A 20,106-nucleotide genomic window follows, 5' to 3' on the forward strand; every position below is an offset into this window, starting at 1 on the left:
ACTTTAATAATTCTAAATATAAATTAAAGTTCTCAATACAGTAGTAAAACAAAATTAATAAAAATTTTCATACAAAATAAAAATAAACTTGTTTTAAAGCCAATTTATCTATAATTTTATTTTAATTTTGGAAGGTAATAGTGATATAAATATTACATGAAATTGGCTACTCCTATTTAGTATTAGAAGTTTTAAAAAAAGGTTCAATTCAGTTAAAAAAATAAAAAACAATGTTTGATGAGATTAAAATAAAAAAAAAAACTAGGTTTAATAGGATTAAATACTAAATTATGCAATAAAAGGACCCAACCGGGTTCGAACCGATGATCTCTTGATCTGCAGTCAAATGCTCTACCACTGAGCTATGGACCCTCGATGAAGTTTGGTTCTTTTATTTTTAAGGTAGTTAATTCGAGGATACCGTCACCTCCCCGCCTCTCCATGCTCCCCTCCCATCCGTATTTCCCCGCCGCTGTCTCTCTTTCCTACCAATCTCCGACGCAGCGCGCACCACGATAATGGTTTCGCATTACGGCATCAAATTTGCCGTCCATCTTATTACCAATCACTTTGGCAACCTCGTTGCTGTAATTACCTGTCAACCCTTGGCATCTCCTCGGTTATTTTTTCTCAATTTCGTTTCAACGCTGCGTGTTTGTGCAGAAAGTATGCGAATGCCTTCTTAGGAGGGGACCCCTCACTTTGGAGCAATTGGTTCGGTTCACCGAGCTTACCAAGGAGCAAGTCAAGAACTCCCTACTTGTCTTAGTCCAGCACAACTGTGTTCAAGCATTTATTCTTGAACAAGAAGGTATATAACCATTTTGTTTGTACTTTGCACAAGTTATTGCTTCGTATCATTCTCTGTTTTCGATTAAAATGTAGGAGGAATGATGCAGTTTGAAGTAGTTTATGGCTGCTTGGAGCTTCCTCTATCACTATTGTGAAGATCATATTTTGTGACTTATTATTGTGGGTTTGATGAAGGCTCAACGATTTTCTTAATAGAATCAAAATGAATTGAAATTTCAAATGAGAATTTTGAGATTGAGCATGTGAATGAGTATCAATCATATCAACCAGCAAGCCAGTCTAAATCTGCCCTGGGCATAGATTAGAACTTTTCCTTCTCTCTTAATCATTTTAGACAGTTCATGGATGTGCAACATCAAAGCAGGTGAAAATAATCGAAGACTTTGATTGACGAGTTTTCAAATTAAACGCCCAATATTTTGGAAATTGTATTTGTTTGCAATTTATAAGTTAATCAAATCAGTAGTTGGTCCGGGTGGATGATCAGCTACAATCGGACTGAGACATGGCCTAGACTTCTATGGAATGTAGCAGGTGGGATACCCTATTGAAGTAAAGAACCATGGGATATATGTTTGGAATATATTCCATTTTGAGAGAATAATCGAGAAGTGATAGGAATAAGGAGTGTTTGTGCACATGCTACCCTTAACGGTTGAGAAAGAATATAGCTTACGGACCTTACGCACGATTCTATTGAAGGTCAATCTTTTGAGTCCTTTTCTCCATAGCTTTTCCCGGTTTTTACTTTAATTAGTAGTAATATCGTATGGCCTAAAATTTTTTATATATGGAAAATGTGTTAATGTTAATTAAATAATGGAAAAGGATTACTATCTATTTAATGAAAGAAAAATAATTGAATTGAGAGAAGTTAATGTCTGTTTCTTTCTCATCGTTAAAATGATGAATGCTAGAATCAAAAGCACAAACAAGCAAAAAATGAAACTATAAAATGACAAGACAGCATGATATCTCAATACATACAAAAGAAATTTTGGTGACCTGAAAGCATATGCTTGAATTTGTACATTTTTATAGTTTGCCGTCAGAAAGTAGCAACAGGATTTTGAGTTTGTGCAACCTGAGACCTTGAGGTAGAAAAGTGAGAGGATAAACATGAATTTTGTGGGACAGGTTAATAAATACTAAAGCCACTGAATTTATATAGGATAACCGCAATGTCATTTAAGAAGGAAGAAAAGTATTGATGCATTTTCTGTTGAGAGATGGAGGAATTTATTTGGGAGAGAATTTAGGTGATAGAAGTACATTGTAGTTCTATATAAAGAGGGAATAAACAACAATATGCTTTCATGTTCATACCTTCTGAATTTGCAAAATCATGGAAACCACACAGGTCTATTGGCAAAAACTCTGGTTTCCCTTGTAAAAACAAAGCATGCTGATTCTTTAAGAGATTGTTGATGGTCAATGCTCTTACTGATCAATAGAGAAAATAGAGAAAATAACTGATATAGGTTATGAATATTTTCTAGTCATTCTGAATATTTCTTAGCTATTTTCTTGTGTCAGCATGTGTGTAGGGTTACAGTGGGAAAAATAGCAATATTTTCTCTGATGATTATGCTGTGTAAACAAGGAGTTTATATCAAGACCCAATATCATAAATAATTTCCCCATTTCCCATTGCATCCCCATACATGTGTTGACATAAGAAAATGGCTAAGAAATATTCAAAACGACTAGATAATATTCATAACCTATGTCAATAACTGAAATATGGGAGCTACTCTTTATAAGGACTCAAGATTGAAGATAAGCATAAGAAGGTTGTTTGTAAATAGAATGTGGGTGACATGTGTTCATCAAAAAACTTTGTCAAAATTTGGATGAGCCACTTGACAGAAAATAGAGGCAGTGGCTACCAAGAAAACTTTGGTAAGTTGAAATAAAATGTAAATATGTGCTAGTTATACCTCATCAAATTGGATTTTTGGGCTCAAAATGTTAAAATCAAAAGTTTCTCGTTTTGTTAAATTTTATATATATGTATATATCATGGAATTACATCTATTGTGTGATTTGTGTCTTAATTTATTTATTTATTGATGATTTATTTCCTAAATACATGTATTATCAAATGTTGATTTCATGATAGCGTGCGTGTTGTTTGTTTTTTGCCTCAAAATTTAATAATTTTTCTCAAAGTTGCTGCCCTGACTAGTAATAAATGTAGGTCGTGAAGGATCAAAAGTTAATACACAGTACTTGGCACTATTTGATAACATACTCCATCGATTGAGATTTCCCAAATTCTTGGAGATCGTTTCACAGGATCTTGCTGAAGAAGTTAGTTTTATCATGACCCTTATGTTTCTAGGATTTTCAATTCAGTTTAAGCTTTGAATGCTGAGTATATTGGTGATTGGTATTGCAGTGCGTAGAGCTTCTTGAGGGATTGCTTCGTGATGGTAGACTAACTCTGAAACAGATGGTTGACAGAGCAAGCCAAAGAAAAGGTTACTCTTCCATGATGCACATGCTATATTGAATATTATGTCTTTATATGGAAATGAAAACCGTAATGTGAGAGGGATTTTTTATTTCTTCAGTTGGATTTACATATTTACTGTTATTGTATTTTTTACTCATGGCTCCATGTAACAATACAGTTTTGCTGGATGCATTCATAAAGTATGAGGATTGATTGATAAACTACTAATCTGTAGTTTCTTTCTTAGTCTTAAAGAAAATATCACTTACAAAAGTCATGTAGCATTATAGTTAGGCCCCAAATTTGGCTGCTCTTGTTACGCACGTGCTCTGCTCTAAGTGATTGTTGTATTTATCTGGCCAAGCAAATTGATTATAGAAAATGAAATTTTATGACATAATAGTTGGTTAATTCTTCTGGCATAGGCGTATAGTTTGTTTACTACATAAAACAAGATACAGCTTGTAAGGTGGAATGTTGCTCAACTGGTATTCCCTCAAACTTGGGAAGATTAATGAATTTAAATTGGCCTTTTACATGTCAAAACCTATTTAATCAGTTTTATTTGATTTGTTTTGATTGTATTATTTTTTTCCTCTTGCACGTGCTTCTACAATATTGTATATGACTAATTCATCCAGTGGGATTGGGGGAGCTTGGCTGCATGAAATTTCTATCTTTTATCCTTTTCTGTTCTTGTTTTGATTTTACTACTCTATCTTAGGCGGATATTGGTTTCTCGTCTCATATTTATTCTCCTTTTGAATAATTCTTTTCTCTAAAATTTTCCTATGAATGCATGCCTTTGGTAATGTTGTTTGGAGGAGTGACTTAGAAATATCTCTCCTTTCAGTTTCTATTTTCCTTCATTTATTAATGGGTTAGCTCGGTCACTTCTATTTTCTCATATAGATGGACGCTTTTTCTAAGAATTTGGGACAACATTTTTCTGTATTTGATCCTGGAGATATTTGTGCATTATGCACCATGTACTTTAAACACAAATAAGAGCCACCAGATCCTACTTTGTTGATCAAAGAATATCTGTTTTAAATATAAATGTCTTAGAGGCTGCAATACTGGGGGTGTGGTATGATCAGGGTTTGACGCAGAGGTAGGGTTCCCAGTGTGCCACTTAGCTAGAATTTGTGGGACATAAGGAGTGGGCATAACTGGCTTGCTATTTCAAGTAAATCCCCTCGAATTAGTTCTTCTCAAATCAACGGACTTCTACTTTCAGAAAATGCTGTGGCCTTGGCTATTGTACAAGAGAGCCTTCATAAACTCTTAATGGTTCGATATGTTGAACGCTGCCCTTCCCCTGAGCCGGTTGTTTCTCCTCTAGTTGAGCAGGATACTAAAAAGCGAGGTGCTAAGTCCAAGGTAATTGTTGCTTCATCTCAACATCTTCAGTTAACTATGTTGTACTTCCGTTGATTAAGGATTAATAGCTGATTCTTTTTATTTCGACCAGTAGTGCTAATTCACTGATGATTGTCTTCAAATCGTGATGACAGATACTGTGGTGCATCTTTTCATTTTAGGGAAGAGGATCTATTTTCAAAATTAAGCAGAGGATTGTATGATTTAGATATCTCCCAAGAGAGGGAAGAATAATTTTTTATAAGAAAAATCTAGCTATCTATCAATGATACATAACCAAAAAAAATATTTTTTATGTTCGAAATAAATCAACTAATTATAACGAAAAGTTGAACTTATTTTGTGTGCATGTGTGCCCATGCATTTATATTTTTATTAATACATATAACTAGAGTGTACTTTATGCATTTTCATTGGGCCCAAGATTAGTTACATTACTCATGGCTTCTAAACATTGTGATTTCCAGTACTTTGTATATTTTGTATTGATTTATATTGATTCTATTTCATGAAGAAAAATAAATTGTTTTAAAACTGATATAATTTGATACAAATAATTTTAGCCTGTCATTTTGTTAAATAATTTTTTTAATCAAATTTAGTGTTTGCCAAACAAAAATTTATTAATTGTTGATATTCAACCAAACTTTATGAAATTGATGGATATTGGCCAAAAAAATAAATATGTGCAAATAAGTCTCGCTTCTGTGGGAAGTCAATAGAAATAAATGTTTTAACCTAGCTAACAAGATAACGTCAGATAAAATTTGCCCAAAAAAGTCAACAAGAGTTGTTAATATCTTATCCATGAGCTCGCATAAAAATATATTTGCTCACTATGCTATCACATTATTTTGTAACATAGGCTTCAACATCAACTTTTCTACTGGGGTGTGAGTTAAATTGCATGTGTTTTCTTTTTTTCTTTGGGGGAATTACTCCTGGGTCCCACACAACATCCTAAAATACCATAAAATCCATTGACAACTTGAGTATAGCAAATTGACAACTAACAACTAACATAGCAAATTGATAAGATTGTTTTTCTCCGGTTCCATGTTTGGTCTTGTTTAATAACTACATGGTCTCTTTCTATGACAATGAATCAATGATTTGATATCGTCTTTTGCACTGAAGCTGAAACACTGAAACATTCAATTAGGTATCCCAAATATGAGTTCTTTTGATGCTCTTTCTTTTGGTAATCAATGCTTATAGATAGCTGAAGAGCCAGAGAAAATAGAATATCGTGTTTTAGAAGCAGCTGTGGCTGTGGAAGGAATCAGGTTTTCTCTCGCATCAAATTCTGTATTAATAAATGATTCGGACATTTCCCCCGTGAGAGGTGTAGGAGAAAATGTTGGTAAGACTGCTGTCATATTGAGTGATCAGACGAACTAGATTTACTTATTTCCTGTTCACTATAGGTATAGCTGAATTATGATTATCTGAATTGCAGCACAAGAGGATTCAACTCTTTTTCGTGCCAATTTTGAAGAGTTTGTACGCCGTTGTAGGCACAAGGTTGGTTTTACTGTGTAATGTCCTGTTGCAACTTCTTTCTGCTGCTACCCGTTACATTTTCCTGCAAATCCTATCTTAAATGCCTTTCCCCTTTCCTTTGAGAAAAAATCTGTATGTTTTGATGTTGTCTCTGTTTTTTTTTTTTGAGTCATGGAGATTTGAGCTTGAGACCTCCTTCATAATTAGGTTGTAATGTGTATCTGTTTTGTACCATGGTTTAATGAGTGATGATGGGAGTTGAATTTAAGTTGTTTCTTTCTCCCAAAAGGCAGTCAGTGTGATTTACAAGATGTCAAATGCGTACTTCTAATTGTTGGAAGTCAACGGAAAGTAACTAATCATAAAATCCCATAGGTTACTTTACTGATTGACATTGAGTTGCTTTTCCTTTGTTCCATCTACTTTATTCTCTTACTTGATTTGGATGTGGCAACCAGGGACTATGTCCATGTGTTGCCTATTCTCTTGATTATCTTAATCATATTAGCAAAACATCACAACATTATCAGGGATCTGACGGAGTAATTCATTGTGCTTTTAAAACGAAGACATTTTGTCTCCAATTTGTCTTTCCTTAAGGAATCATCATCAATATCATTATTGAAAGGATGCACTTGTATGCTTATCTTAGGTATTGATTGAGAACGCTAGAAGACGATGGAATGATGAAGCTGCCACTGTCCTAGGGGCAATACTGGAGGCAACTAAAACTGTGGAGAAAAAAGTGAAAATGGAGAATACAGGTGAACCAGATCTCTTGCTTTGTGAATTTAGAAACATAATGTATATTTGCATTGCATTGACTACTTTAATTAGTATTACTCATGGAATATAATAATTCTGGTTTCATGTTCTTGCCTGTTGAAACTCAATGATATGGTGAAACAAAAAATGAGTGGTCAATCATCTGGATTTGTCTGTCATGCATATTTATTTATTTTTACTATTTACAATGTGTTTTTGTTAAGAGTGTTTAAAATTTAGTCATATATTAGAAATTCAATTTCAGTAGCTGTAGTAAGAGCAGTAGTAGCTTGGAAACACCAATTAATTACATGGACTACTATTTACTGCTTTATTTTTGCATCATCCATTTTATTATTTCTTTTACTGTTATGATCTATTAATAACATTTTATATATCTATGGTTTAGAATTAAGTCACAATCAATGTGTCAATGATTGTTGATGAAACACCATTTTTTAAGTCACGCTAAATATTTGTAACTTCTACCTTCATCATTTTTCCTGTCCCATATTTTCATTTTATTCCAACGGTTATGTTATTTTGCTCCCCCTATTTTTGTAATCTTAAGCAACCATGTCTTTCAAGATTTTTTTGTTTCTTTTTTCTGTAATGCTAAATTCTGAGAAATGGAAGTGAAAAATGTATGTTTTCTATGTCTTCACTGTCAAGACTGCTGTCTCGAGTCTTACAGTGGTTCTCCCTTTGTTTCAGTTCCATTGACACTCGATGCTATTTTCACTGAGGTACAAAAGACTGAAAATGGTCGTGCTATGACCATGGAACGTGTTAGATCTTCTCTTATTGAGTTGGGTTGCCCGCAGAGAATGTTAGATGATTCATATAGTATTGGTGCAAATCTAATCTCTTTCTCTCATGTTATGCTTTACTATGTGCTATGAACTAACCACTTTTAGTTGATTTATTTATTTCCGCTTGAGACTTCATCTTTTCCTTCTTATATACTTTTCCAACAGTTTGTTTTTGACGATTCATTTTTTTTTTTCCAGATCTGAAAAAAATTATTGAGTCAGCTCGAAATGAAGAGGTTTTTATCTGTTTTGTTGCATAATACCATTTGGCTTTAGTAAACTGTCTCATTTCTTGTTCCATCTTGCAGGTTGAGTCAATTGTATTGAAAAGGTACGGAAGGGATGCCTACAGGATGTTCAGATTGTTATCGAAGGCTGATCGTCTCTTGAGACTGATAAGGTGGTTTTCTCTTGTTGGCAGATTAGGACTCTAATTCAATTAACATGGATATGAAAATTCAATACTGAACTTATGTTTTTGAAAAATTTGGCGCTGAATATTTGATTTTTTAAAAGAGTTCCATTTGAGCCTTGAATTTCTGCCCAAGGAAACTATTGAGATTTTGTTAATTAAAATGATGTGATGAAGCAAGAGTCAGACAAATATTAACGGGAAGCTCTTACTGCTTAAAGCATTTAGTGACCTAATATGCTTGATTGTTTTTACTTCTTTTCCACTTGTTTGGTTCTGGTTAAATATCAAAATAGCTGCTAACGCAATTTCAATGTTGCAACTTACCATTTTCAGCACTTAAATAGATTTTTAAGCTGTCCTTGCTCTGTTAAATTATAAAACCCATATCAAAAGATATGGATGTGTAAGTATATAACAACTGACTTTATCTAACACACTTTCAATCTGAAACTTACCATGTTCAGCACTTAAATTGAGTTTTTAAACAGATCTTTACTCTTCGATTAAAAAAAAAAAAAACCTTGCCAAGAAATATGGATTTATCGAATATATAACAATTGACTCTTACAGTTCTAGATTATTATTATTTTTCTTTTGTCCATAGTCAAGTTTGAAAGTGCTGGCCAAAGAAGAAAAGAAAAGAAAAGAAAAAGAGAAGTCAAGTTTGAAATTATAATTCGTGAAGTTACCAATAATCTCTTAAGTATAAGATGTTGATATGTGTATATATATATATATAGAACTTAATGTTCTGACATCGCTTGAGAACAGTCGTATTGAATGCACCAGGAAACAATCGATATGTATACAAGATACTGAAATAAAAAAAAAAAGGAAAGTCAACATTACCTAAATTAAAATTAATGGTAATAATAAGGAAACTAAAGTGTAAGCAAATAATGAATAATATTTATGTAAGGGAAGGGAACGTGCATTAGTTGAGCACATGACTATAGAAACAACTACAGGTATCTCAATGTTAAGAAAATTTTAGCAATTGCAAGGATGAGCGACTTAGTGCATATTAAGTTTGATATTTTGTGGTATCCAATAGTTATCCTAGAAAATGTTTGTTTTAGTTCTGCAGTCACTGTGATACTCTTGCTGTTTATAAATGCTGAATGAGCTGCTTCTGATGGGATGGTGCTAGCGGTAGTTTGTTGCTTGAAGGAGCAAGAAGGGAATATGGTGGGCATTTAACCGAATTATGAATACTATATGTAAAATGATGTAGATGACTGTATTTGATATTTAATTATTATTTGGCAATGTTACAAGTACCCATAGACCATAACTGGTCTTTGACAGACAAGCAAATGAAGTTGGCTTTGTTGCCTTTTTGATGGTTCAGTTTGAAAAGTTCTGATTGAAATAGTCATGTCAACTCATGTTATCATTCAAGGAGGCCAGTTAAAAAAGTTTATCATGAATCAATTTTCAAATCTGTAATATTTATCGCCTTGAAGGCGTTATGTAGCTAGGACATTGTGTTAGTTGATGAGTGGTAACTGGTAACAAAGACAATTTGAGTTGGATAAAGGTTGGAATAAACAGATTACGTTCTGGAAATATGGGGTAGTGGGAGGAGTCTTCTACCTTGGACATATCATAAAAAGGAGTCTTATCATCTGATATTTTTATCTGAATTTTTCTGGAAATTCATGTCATGGAACTCACAAAACACATAACTGAAAGCACATCGACAACTCTGCTTAATTGTTCAGTTATCTATTTGCTGATGCTACAAACTTGGATGACTTGAACTTCTTGGTAGATAAAGCTGACTAATTATGAAGTGTTTTACTTCTATTAATAACGGTTATGATATAAGAAAGGGGGGATTGTTTCAGAAAAATCTTATCAGTATGAGATTGTATGTTGGAATATGGAACATCAAAGGGTTCCTTGGATTCTAATATTTACAATACCTTGAGTGACAAATTTTGTTTATATTATGTGCTGCAAACTTCTGTGTATTAATGAAATATCCAATCTCATCAAACAAGTTCTGCTTGTATGCTATTTTATCCAAACATTAGGAAAGAAAAGAATAAAAAGAGAGAAGCCCACAACTTATATTCGTGATTTATATGGGAGTTTTGCCTGAAGCCTCCCCCCCCCCCTTCTTCACATTGTAGATGGCATGATTTTCCAATCATTACTCATACATCATACACCTATGTTGGAAAACTAAGCACTGTATCAACCAACTATTTATGACGATTTTAAAATTTTCTTTTCCTCGTAGATAGCAGAGTCTACTTTTGTTGAAAAAAAGGATACTCCAAAGATACTATACAAGTTATGGAAGGATGACTACCTGCATATGGAGGTGACCAATCTCCTTTTAAAATTTTCAGCCCACCAGAAATCAACTTGTATTTGTTTACTGATTTGTTATCCCAACTTAATCTTCCTTGCAGAAATTGGTTGTGACTGGAGCTAGGCAATCGAAGTTCTTGTTGTGGAAAGTTAATAAGCCTATTTTGTGGGAACACGTACTAGATGAGATGCATCATGCTGCCTTAAATTTGAGCCTAAGACTGGCTTATGAACAGGAAAAGGACGAAGAGGTTAGTAAGCACATGAACATTAAAGCATTTAGGTTGCCTGTCCTTGAAAAACTTTTTATATGCATTTTTCTTTTTGCGATTCTGAAGTGATCATGGTCCCAAAAAATTGTGGGTCTTGTTACATGTTGTGTCCAGTTATTTTGGAAAACTAATTAAATATACAGATATACTTGTCAGTCTTGCCTTGTGATAGAACACTCTATTCTCTGTTACAAAAAAAAAAAAAAAAAAGGAAGAAAGAAAGAAAGAAAGACGCTCTATTCCATTAAGCTTATAACAAACAAACAAACAAACAAAAAAAAAAAAAACACTACAATTAATGTGGAACTGATAACACTATTGCTGGATAATGAAGTTGGATTACAAGATAAATAATCATTGAAGCCAATCCCATCTCCCTTATACTCACTCCCATATACTGGAACTACAATCAAATAACAGTTACAGAGTACAGGGAACAGCTCAAAATCAACACTGCATAACAGCAACGCAGAACATAAACCTCTGGACTTTTGAGAGGCCAGTACTCTCCCAAACACACTTCACTGACCAAAGATTGAACTCCCCTCCCGCTGGACAAAAGGAAAAGATTTGAAGAGCCAAAGACTAGTCATGACCCCTTCAGCACTAACCCATACCTTTGGCAACACCTAACCTGACTTGTCCTTTACGGTTTTAATCGTACAGTAATAAACCTTGGAATAAATCTCTTGACCACTGGTGTTAGTTCTCTCTAAATCACTTCCCTTCTCGATTGTCTACCATAGGTCTTAGGAAGTGAAAACATCCAAATCTTGCGAATCACCAGCTCTATCAACTTGCTTGTGGTTGCCACTTGAGTGCCAATTTTCTTCTTTTGTGATGGAGCGAAAATAAACTCCGATGAGGGGCCAAAGCAAATCAATGATAACAGAGCAGTTTTTCTATCTAAAATATTAGATGAAATGCTTTTGTTACTTCTATATGTTCACAGCCCAAAACCCTAAAGTATCACTAAAGATGGATTTTGTTTTTGGTCTTCTTTCTGTCAGGTTTGGTTAAATATCAATAAAATACTATGCGGTTGAAAGTATCTTACTCAGTTCCTCTGTGGTTTATTCCATTATTGTTTAATCAAACCGGTAATTTTTGTCTTGACTAGATATACTATGTAGGCCCTATGTTGCATGAAATTTAAGGTGAGCTGCATTGTTTATGGCCTTCGAACAATGCAGCTCTGTAGAGGTTATATATATTGATGGTTTATAGAAATTATCACTTAAATGTTATAATGATGAACAATTTTCACTGTTGAAAAAACACGGTGAAAATATTCAAAATATAACTAAAAGCGTAGTTGTCAAAATCATCCGATACACACTCTAGGTGTAAGTGTAGTTCTTGAAATCCTCAGTGGAGGCGAACGTAGTTTACGCTGTTTTAATATTTAATTCGAACTTGAACGCTATGTAAACATTCTTTCCCTCCAGCTGATATATTGAAAGTGAATGTGTATACTAAGCTTCAACTAAATGTGTGGTAACTGACTATGAACAGTTGGCTAATATGTTGTCACTTCTCAGTTTATTCCAATCTATTGTACTTGTGTCCTGCATTCAATTTCAGTATAGCCATTGAGTTATATTAAAGATGATATTGCCACTTTGTTGCAGCTCTTGAATGTCCCCAAGGACAAGATTGTGGGGCAGCTGCAGAAGAGATACAAACGGCTGAGAAATGCCTGGTTACTACTGGAATCCTCATTGATGAAACTTGATGATGCTTTGATGCTTTTCCATGATTTCTGATTGTAAATTGTTATTTGTAATCTCTACATGAAGGTGGGGAATGCGCAAGGGAAACTTTTTTGTTTTCATGGCTTAAGTAGAATAGGTCAAGCAGTTAGGAAGAATATGGTTTCAAATATCCTGAAGATTTTTCTTTGAAGAGTGGCGTCGATCTGGCCATTCTTCTATGACTTTGCAGAACCTCATGATAGTCAGATCCATTGGTTTTTCTTTTTGATTGCACCATTGGTATTATTTTGGGAAAATGGCAGAAAATTTTTACTAAAATATGCAAATGATAATGAGATATGTGAAATGTGATAATTATTTTCAAATCTCTAAAAATCTTTTACATTAATTTTTTTGTAAAACAACTATAATGGATCCAATTTACAAATATCCATCTCACTAGGTGGGGTTGGTTACATAGATTGCAAGACGTCATTGTGTTCTATCATTTATTTTTGTAAAACAACTATAATGGATCCAATTTAAAATAAAATAAAAAATGAAATGGATCAGTGTTAAAGAGTTTGCAGAGCAGAAATTATCATCTACTATCCTTTCTAAGTCATTATCAGAAGAAAGATAATCATTATTTCAATTAGTGATTGATATTTACGATATTTAAATTTTAATGATTAAATAATTTGCATATGGACAAGTTATAATTACTAATTTTATTTACTCATTATAAAAAAAAGTCATTACTTAAATTAAAGTAATAGCTATTATTTATAACATTTAGACTTTAGGAATTAAAACATTTGCTTGGCAGAATTTGTTATTCATTATCCTATTTTAGTCTTTTTTTTTAAAAAAAGTAGTTATTATTTAAATTAAAATAATCATTGATATTTATAACACTTAGCATTAAAGTTATTTTACAAAAGACATTAATATTAGAAAGGTCTCTAAAAATTTGAGTAGAATTATTATTATTTTGTGGGATCTTATTATTCTGTGCATATTTTAGGATAATTTTTCTGTTATTTTCAAATTTTAAGTGGAAAACGTTTCGATGACGTCCAACAGGTCAGTTTATTTTCATCTGATATTCTTTCTTTCTAAAAGATTTAGCTAAGTTTTTGTTTTCAAATTTTATCTATTTATATTGTAAAGCACACTGTTCAAATCATTGTAGATCTACAGCTTGAAGCCTTGAACAGTATACTTTTCTTTCTTTTTTTTCAAATTAGTTAATGGATGATTTTGTTAAAAATATATATAATTGTGAGACCAATGGTAAAATTGTTGGTGTGGGGCCTATAATTTAATTACTTAAAAATTTTGATATAAATTTATAAATGTTAAAAATTTAGACAAGGTGTAAAAAATAATAAAAATTTTATATTTTAAAAGATTATATAAGATCTATAGTAAAAATTTGTGACGAATATAAAATTTTTAGTAAAAATAGTAAATGTCAGTTATGCAAAGAAATTACTAATAATAAAATAATGAATGTGGGACCTGTAATTAAATTTATAAAATTTGTTTACATAAGATGAAAACCTTTGCTATATAAATTCCCATTATAAATGTTAAAATTTTAGACAAGGTGTAAATAGAAAATTTTTATATCTTGAGAGATCATATATGATCCATAGTAAAAATTAAATGTAGATATAAAATTCTTAATAAAAATAATAGATATTAGATATGTAATAAAATTTATATGGGGATAACACGATTTAAATAAAAAAACAATTTATTATATATTTATTATTAAGAAAGGCTAATAAATAAATCATAAAATAGTTTGTGTGAGAATGTATAGAACAAGTTTTTATTCATATTCTTCACATGCGTAAGGTATAAAATCTATTATTTTATTATTTATATCTAAAAGTAGATTATGGTTTGAAAATTTATGAAAAACATTGATGTAATTATGTGTTTTAAGTCTAAGCAAAAAAATTACATGCTTCAAGTTAATTATATATGTTAATAAATTTATCTTCTACTACACACCTAATTTTTTTTTAATAATCAGTGTTTTCCTTATAATGTTCATACATATTATTGATAAATAGTATAATAACAAGAATTATATACTATCTGCTTGATTTACAACCATTATAATTATTATTTATAAATAATATTATGACATAAACATTATAAAATATGTTTAGTTTTTCTTAAGGTGATACATGGGGCAGAAAAATTTTGAAAAAATAATAAGCTAGAAAAAAATATTAATATTTAAGAGTAGCACATTAAAAAATATAAGTCATTCTTTAGAGGTATCCTCCTATTAAAATGGCTGTGGGAATACCTTGAAGGAAAAAAAGTTGTTCCTTAAATTTTAATTTATATAGGGCAACACATTTTAAAATAAAACAAGTTATTATTTATATATATTGAAAGAATTTAAAATTATTAGTTTACTTTTATATTCTATTTGTCTATCATCTCGTTTCGTAATTTAAGGTACTCCAAATAATTTTTGACTGAAAAAGAAACTTTAAACAATTAAGTATGACAATAGTTTTAAAATATTTTATGAAAATAAAAAAATTTAAAATAAACATAAATATAAATCATATTGATTAATCTATCTCTTATTTTATTAAGGTGTTTTTTTTTACATAAGTGTTTGAAATATTATTTTAGCAAACTTATGTATTTAATTTTTTTAAAAAAATAAAATAAATAAGTTTGTATAACTAATAAATTTCAAATATGAATAAAAATTCAAAATAATATATAATAATGGTATTTTGGTTCAATATATATGACTTAACTATCAATTAATGGCTAGATAAATGAAAATAAAAACTTAAAAGTAAAAACCATATTTTTGTTTTGTAACTCTTGACTATTAATTTTAAAATAAATTTGTATAAATTTTAAAAATAGAAAAGAAGTCTTTGTAATTAAAATAAAATAGAGAAAAAACCAGTATAATTTACTTTAAATATTAAAAAATGATGGAACTTACTGATGACAAACAAATGATAAAATTTTTATGTACAGAGCGACGAGGGGTAAGAATCATTAATATTAAGAGATATAATTAATTTATGATTAAGTTAAAGATACTTTTTGAGTAAAATTAAAGAGTAAAAGTGATTATTAACCTTTTTCTTGAGCTTCAAAAACAAATATCTGCATGCCCGTGAATATTTCAAGAAGGGTCAAGTGGTCAACTGCTAGTTCTTTTTTTCCCCTGTACTGTGTCTTGTAGTTTGCCAGACGGGCTTATTAGATTTTTTATTTTTTTTAATTGCAGGCCCATTTCTTTGTAATCGTTTTACCTTTATAAATATATTGACTCAAGTTCAAAAGGAAAAAAAATAAAATAAAAGAGATCGATGCCTTTTGCTTATGTGACCCTACCAATGGTGAGTTCTCCCATTAAAATATAAAAAATCAAATGAATCATCTACACGTTATAAATTCGATTATAAATTTTAAATTACAAAAACAATTGAATAAAACAATAAAGACCAGAATTTTTTTTTATTTTGATTTTATCAGGAACACTTGGAGCTAAGAACGTAAATTGGACTAAGATCATGAACCAAATGGTTTCCAAACAGTGAAGAATTTACAAATAATTATTATAAGAAATACATTTAAAAAATAGCAAGATAAATAAAACCAAACTTTTGTCTTGGGCCTCAAAGGCCGAAACTAAAAGAATATATTGATTGTGAAAAATATGTCAATTGGGTCTATACGTGTACCGGACGTAAGTGCATAGTTTTATGATCTCCCTTCTTCTGTCTTTCATCATTATTCTTTTAGGTCAAACTTTTGAACGCAACGCTATTTAAAACAAAAACAACTTCCACCAACGTGCTTGTTCGTCGAATATAGCCATGCAAGATTAATAAATTAGTGCCCGCAAATAAACAAAACAAAAAACAAAAGGGCAACTTGAAGTATTAATGCGGCTGTTTTACAAAATAAATAAAAAATGAAAATGATCATTTTGTCTGACAGAACGTGCGACAGAAGATGCACGTTTCTAATGTTGGAACTTTCATTGAAATCGTTTCCTTACCGAAACTGTGGAAGAGAACATGAAGCTTCCTTGGTATGAATCTTTGTCGGACAGAGGGATTTGAATCTCCTTTTAGTCTTCCAAATTTTTGTATGTTGAAAACAATACTATAGTTCTATTTTGTTACTAAAACATAATTAAATATCAAAGTGGATCAAATCACTCCCTCTCTTTCTTATATGTTTGATGGTATGATACACTCATTTTGAAAGTGAAATTTTCGGATGAATTAGGTTATGTATCATATATAATTAGACGAAACTATTGGGAGATGGATGATCATATATATATTTATATATATGTTTTGAAAGAAAATCCCACGTTTGAAATGCATGTTTATGAAATATATGGCAAAGGTAACAGATCACACATTCAGTGTATGCGAACCTCCCCTTCTGGCGTGTGTAACTTTGTTGCAAAAATAAGACATACCAAATATTTTTTTTATTTTATTTTGATCGAATTTTTTCTAGCCACATATATAAGATGTCAAATGCACTATTTTATAGAATTTTAATCATAAATTTCAAAATTATAAGAGTTCTCTTATAAATATGAAGTAAAAAATTATTCTATATGACCGTAACGTGATTCTTTTAAGAGGTCTATATAAGACATATCATTAAAAAAAAAAAGATAAATGTTAACAAGGACGTTGATTTTAGTGGAAGGAATTGTGATAATTTAAATACTAAGTATTTGAATTTCAGTCCTTTTGAATATATAAAATGACCCTGTGAAATATAGTTATTTCATATTAAATTCAACTACGTTTAAATCTAGTCTAGTAATGTATTGGATATGAAATAATGATATAAAAACAATGATAAATATGAAAATTGAAAGTCTATATATGTTTATTAAAATATTTTTTAACTAAAAAAACAAAACACACACAAAGAGGAAATTAAAATATTTTGAACAAATTCATAAATAATTGAAAATATAAATGAAAAGGGCCAATTGCATAGAAAATGGTAAATTGGTAAAATTAAAACAATATGCAGATCTCCTGTCCTGTCGTACGTGTTGACCTAATACTAAACGGAGGAACAGACCCAGATGAGGAGGTCACGGACGGCGTCCAAAAAACGGCAAACACTTGTGTCGTTTCAAGGCTTTCCCAATAACGGCGTGACAAGCAGCACATGATCATCCCTCAACATCGCACGTGACATAGAAGCAAGTAACATGTTCTGGCAACCAAAAAAGAGAAAAGCATATAACATGCATGCCACCTTCTGAGTTACATTTGCACAATCTTAGCTTAATCAGAACAATACTATAATGACGACTACTCATTCTCTTTATATGTATGTATACATGCATGTGGCACACAAAATCCAATGAACAAGAAAGCAGTCAGGAAATTATTATATTGATTTAAAACCTGTAATATAAGCATCCTAAAGCATGAACTTTCTAAATTTGATATGTTAATAATGGAGATGTAAATTCTATAATTCCTTCATCAAAATGGAACGAGGGACCATCTTTAATTAGTCGGTTTAATAACTTTTTCATCTTCATTACCTCCAAAAGTTGATTTGTCAATAAAATAAACTATTTTTTTTTTTTTGGTTACAGCTTCGATCGACCCAGCTGACTTCCCTCTTTTTTCAAATGTAATGATGAATGATGAATCTTCTTCGTCTAGATTGAAATTCATTAGATAGAAGATGGAGTTTTCTAAATTGTAGCTAAAGGATTTGACTGTGGATTACCGATCAGATCTTGAGATTCGATTGTAAACAGTATAAAGGCATTTAAATATTTTCCAACGATAGAAATAACTATAATCCGAAAAAAAAGAACAAAAAAATGAATTATACCAAAAAAGAAGTTTAAACTTTATACATAATTGTATTTTTGGTATTTTTACCATATGTGTTCATATATATGAATAAAAAAAATAACTATTTCAGATAAACACCATTATTATACTTTTTTAAAATTTAATATATGATTGATCAGATCTTGAGATTTGATTGTAAACAGTAAAACACCTTTTGGTTTTTGATCTAGAGATAAGGTTTAGAGTCAGCAATTGTTTCCCTAGACGAAAAGGAATTTGAATCTTGTGCAATCATAGAAATAATTATAGTCGGAAAAAAAATTATGCTAAAAAAGGAGTTTAAACTTTATACATAATTATAATTTTGGTATTTTTACCATATATGTTCATATATATGACTGAAGATAATAATAATTAGTTTCAGATAAACACCATTATTATACTCTTTTAAAATTTAATATATGCGATAAAATTTTTTAAATATAATTTTAAATAAAAAGATATATAATTTTAAATATATATTCCCACAATACTTTTGACCTAATAGCGAAATTTATCATCGATATCTTGTAATATGCATATGAGATTATTAATTGTTCTTTAATCTGTAATCGTATTGATGCCTTTGTAAAGCGTACGTTTACAAACACACACACACACACACACACACACAGAAAAAGTGTCCGTTTGTGTCTTGAGAGAGAAAGCGAGAGGACGGTGAGATTAATAAATTAAATAATTTGAAGTATTGGCAGCGGCTGTAGAAGAGAAATCATGGCTATGCTACAAAATCAACCAAACCGAATTCAAATTGCTATTCGACTTGAAAATGCTTCGGTTTCAAATCTCCCTTCTCATTTCTTCTTGTTTTTAATTGAAGGAATCTGCATGTGTTCGCAAATTGGATTTACTTTTTTTTAGGCTCACAATCCTCACCCCACAGCTTATATTTAATTGTGAAGCTTGAGTACGCAATTCTTTGAGTTGTTAATATGGGTCAAGCTGTCAAACAGCCTGTTTGTGTCTGATAATTTTTGAGGGTGAACTTTAAAAATGATATAATTTAAAATAAAAAAATTTTTAAACTTGATTGATCCTATTAAGCACGCAAAAAAAAAAAAAGACCTAGCTTATAAACTTGTTATATTTTTATTTTTGTTTTTATTTTTCCAAGACAAATTGGTAGTGTTTTTTTTTTAATAGCACCACTCCTCTAATAGCTGAGGATACCTCTAAAGGGTTCAATATTTTATATTCTGATGATGATTATAATTTGAGTTTGTATCATTTATATTTTATTTTGTTAGTTGTATTATTTTGTTTAGACTTTGGAACTTTAATATGATCTCTTAGACATTTATTTTTGATTTTTTTTACAGTTTATATATCACAATTAGAAATCTAAGTTAAAAAATAAAAAATATGCGGAGTTTTCAGACTTTGTCTGAACCCGATCAATTTAAGCCGAATTTGAGAAAAATGAAAAATTTAGGGAGTGTATGGAGCATTTAATTTTGGCAGCTCTAGCAATGGCAAGAAGCTTATTATCTTTCTGCGGAGGGTTGAACATTCAGTCCAACTCATAAGGGGTAAGTACTGGAGAATAGGAAAAAACTTTGGTTATGATATAGTTTATATTGTGAAGATAAGAGAAGAAATTAACTATAAATTTGAGCTATAGAGGAGGACATTGGAGTTAAAAGGTCTCTACCTAAATAAGAGTAAGACAGAATATCTACATTATAATTTTGATAAGAAGTCAGTGAGTGATAATTTGAAAGTAAAATTGGGTGATCAGATTATATTTCAAG

General features: G+C 30.9%; 1 protein-coding gene and 1 non-coding gene across 2 annotated transcripts; one reads left to right on the forward strand and one right to left on the reverse strand.

Annotated features, from left to right (window-relative positions):
- Nucleotides 1-300: 300 nt before the first annotated feature.
- Nucleotides 301-372, reverse strand: TRNAC-GCA (transfer RNA cysteine (anticodon GCA)). Its single transcript has one exon. It is a non-coding gene; the product is annotated as a tRNA-Cys (tRNA).
- A 58-nt stretch (nucleotides 373-430) lies between these two features.
- LOC129293564 (uncharacterized) lies at nucleotides 431-12,724 on the forward strand. The gene is given in 15 exon segments (XM_054931594.1): nucleotides 431-587; nucleotides 664-811; nucleotides 3,014-3,126; nucleotides 3,215-3,296; nucleotides 4,512-4,654; nucleotides 5,873-6,017; nucleotides 6,114-6,178; nucleotides 6,810-6,921; nucleotides 7,637-7,774; nucleotides 7,933-7,970; nucleotides 8,043-8,115; nucleotides 8,118-8,134; nucleotides 10,398-10,481; nucleotides 10,573-10,722; nucleotides 12,375-12,724. Coding segments are annotated over 15 exon segments (1,512 nt in total). The 5' UTR covers nucleotides 431-518; the 3' UTR covers nucleotides 12,510-12,724.
- The last annotated feature ends 7,382 nt before the right edge of the window (nucleotides 12,725-20,106 follow it).

Source organism: Prosopis cineraria, unplaced genomic scaffold (assembly GCF_029017545.1).
Source record: "Prosopis cineraria cultivar Desert tree isolate PC_DT_omini unplaced genomic scaffold, ASM2901754v1 PC14, whole genome shotgun sequence".
Lineage (NCBI taxonomy): Eukaryota > Viridiplantae > Streptophyta > Magnoliopsida > Fabales > Fabaceae > Prosopis > Prosopis cineraria.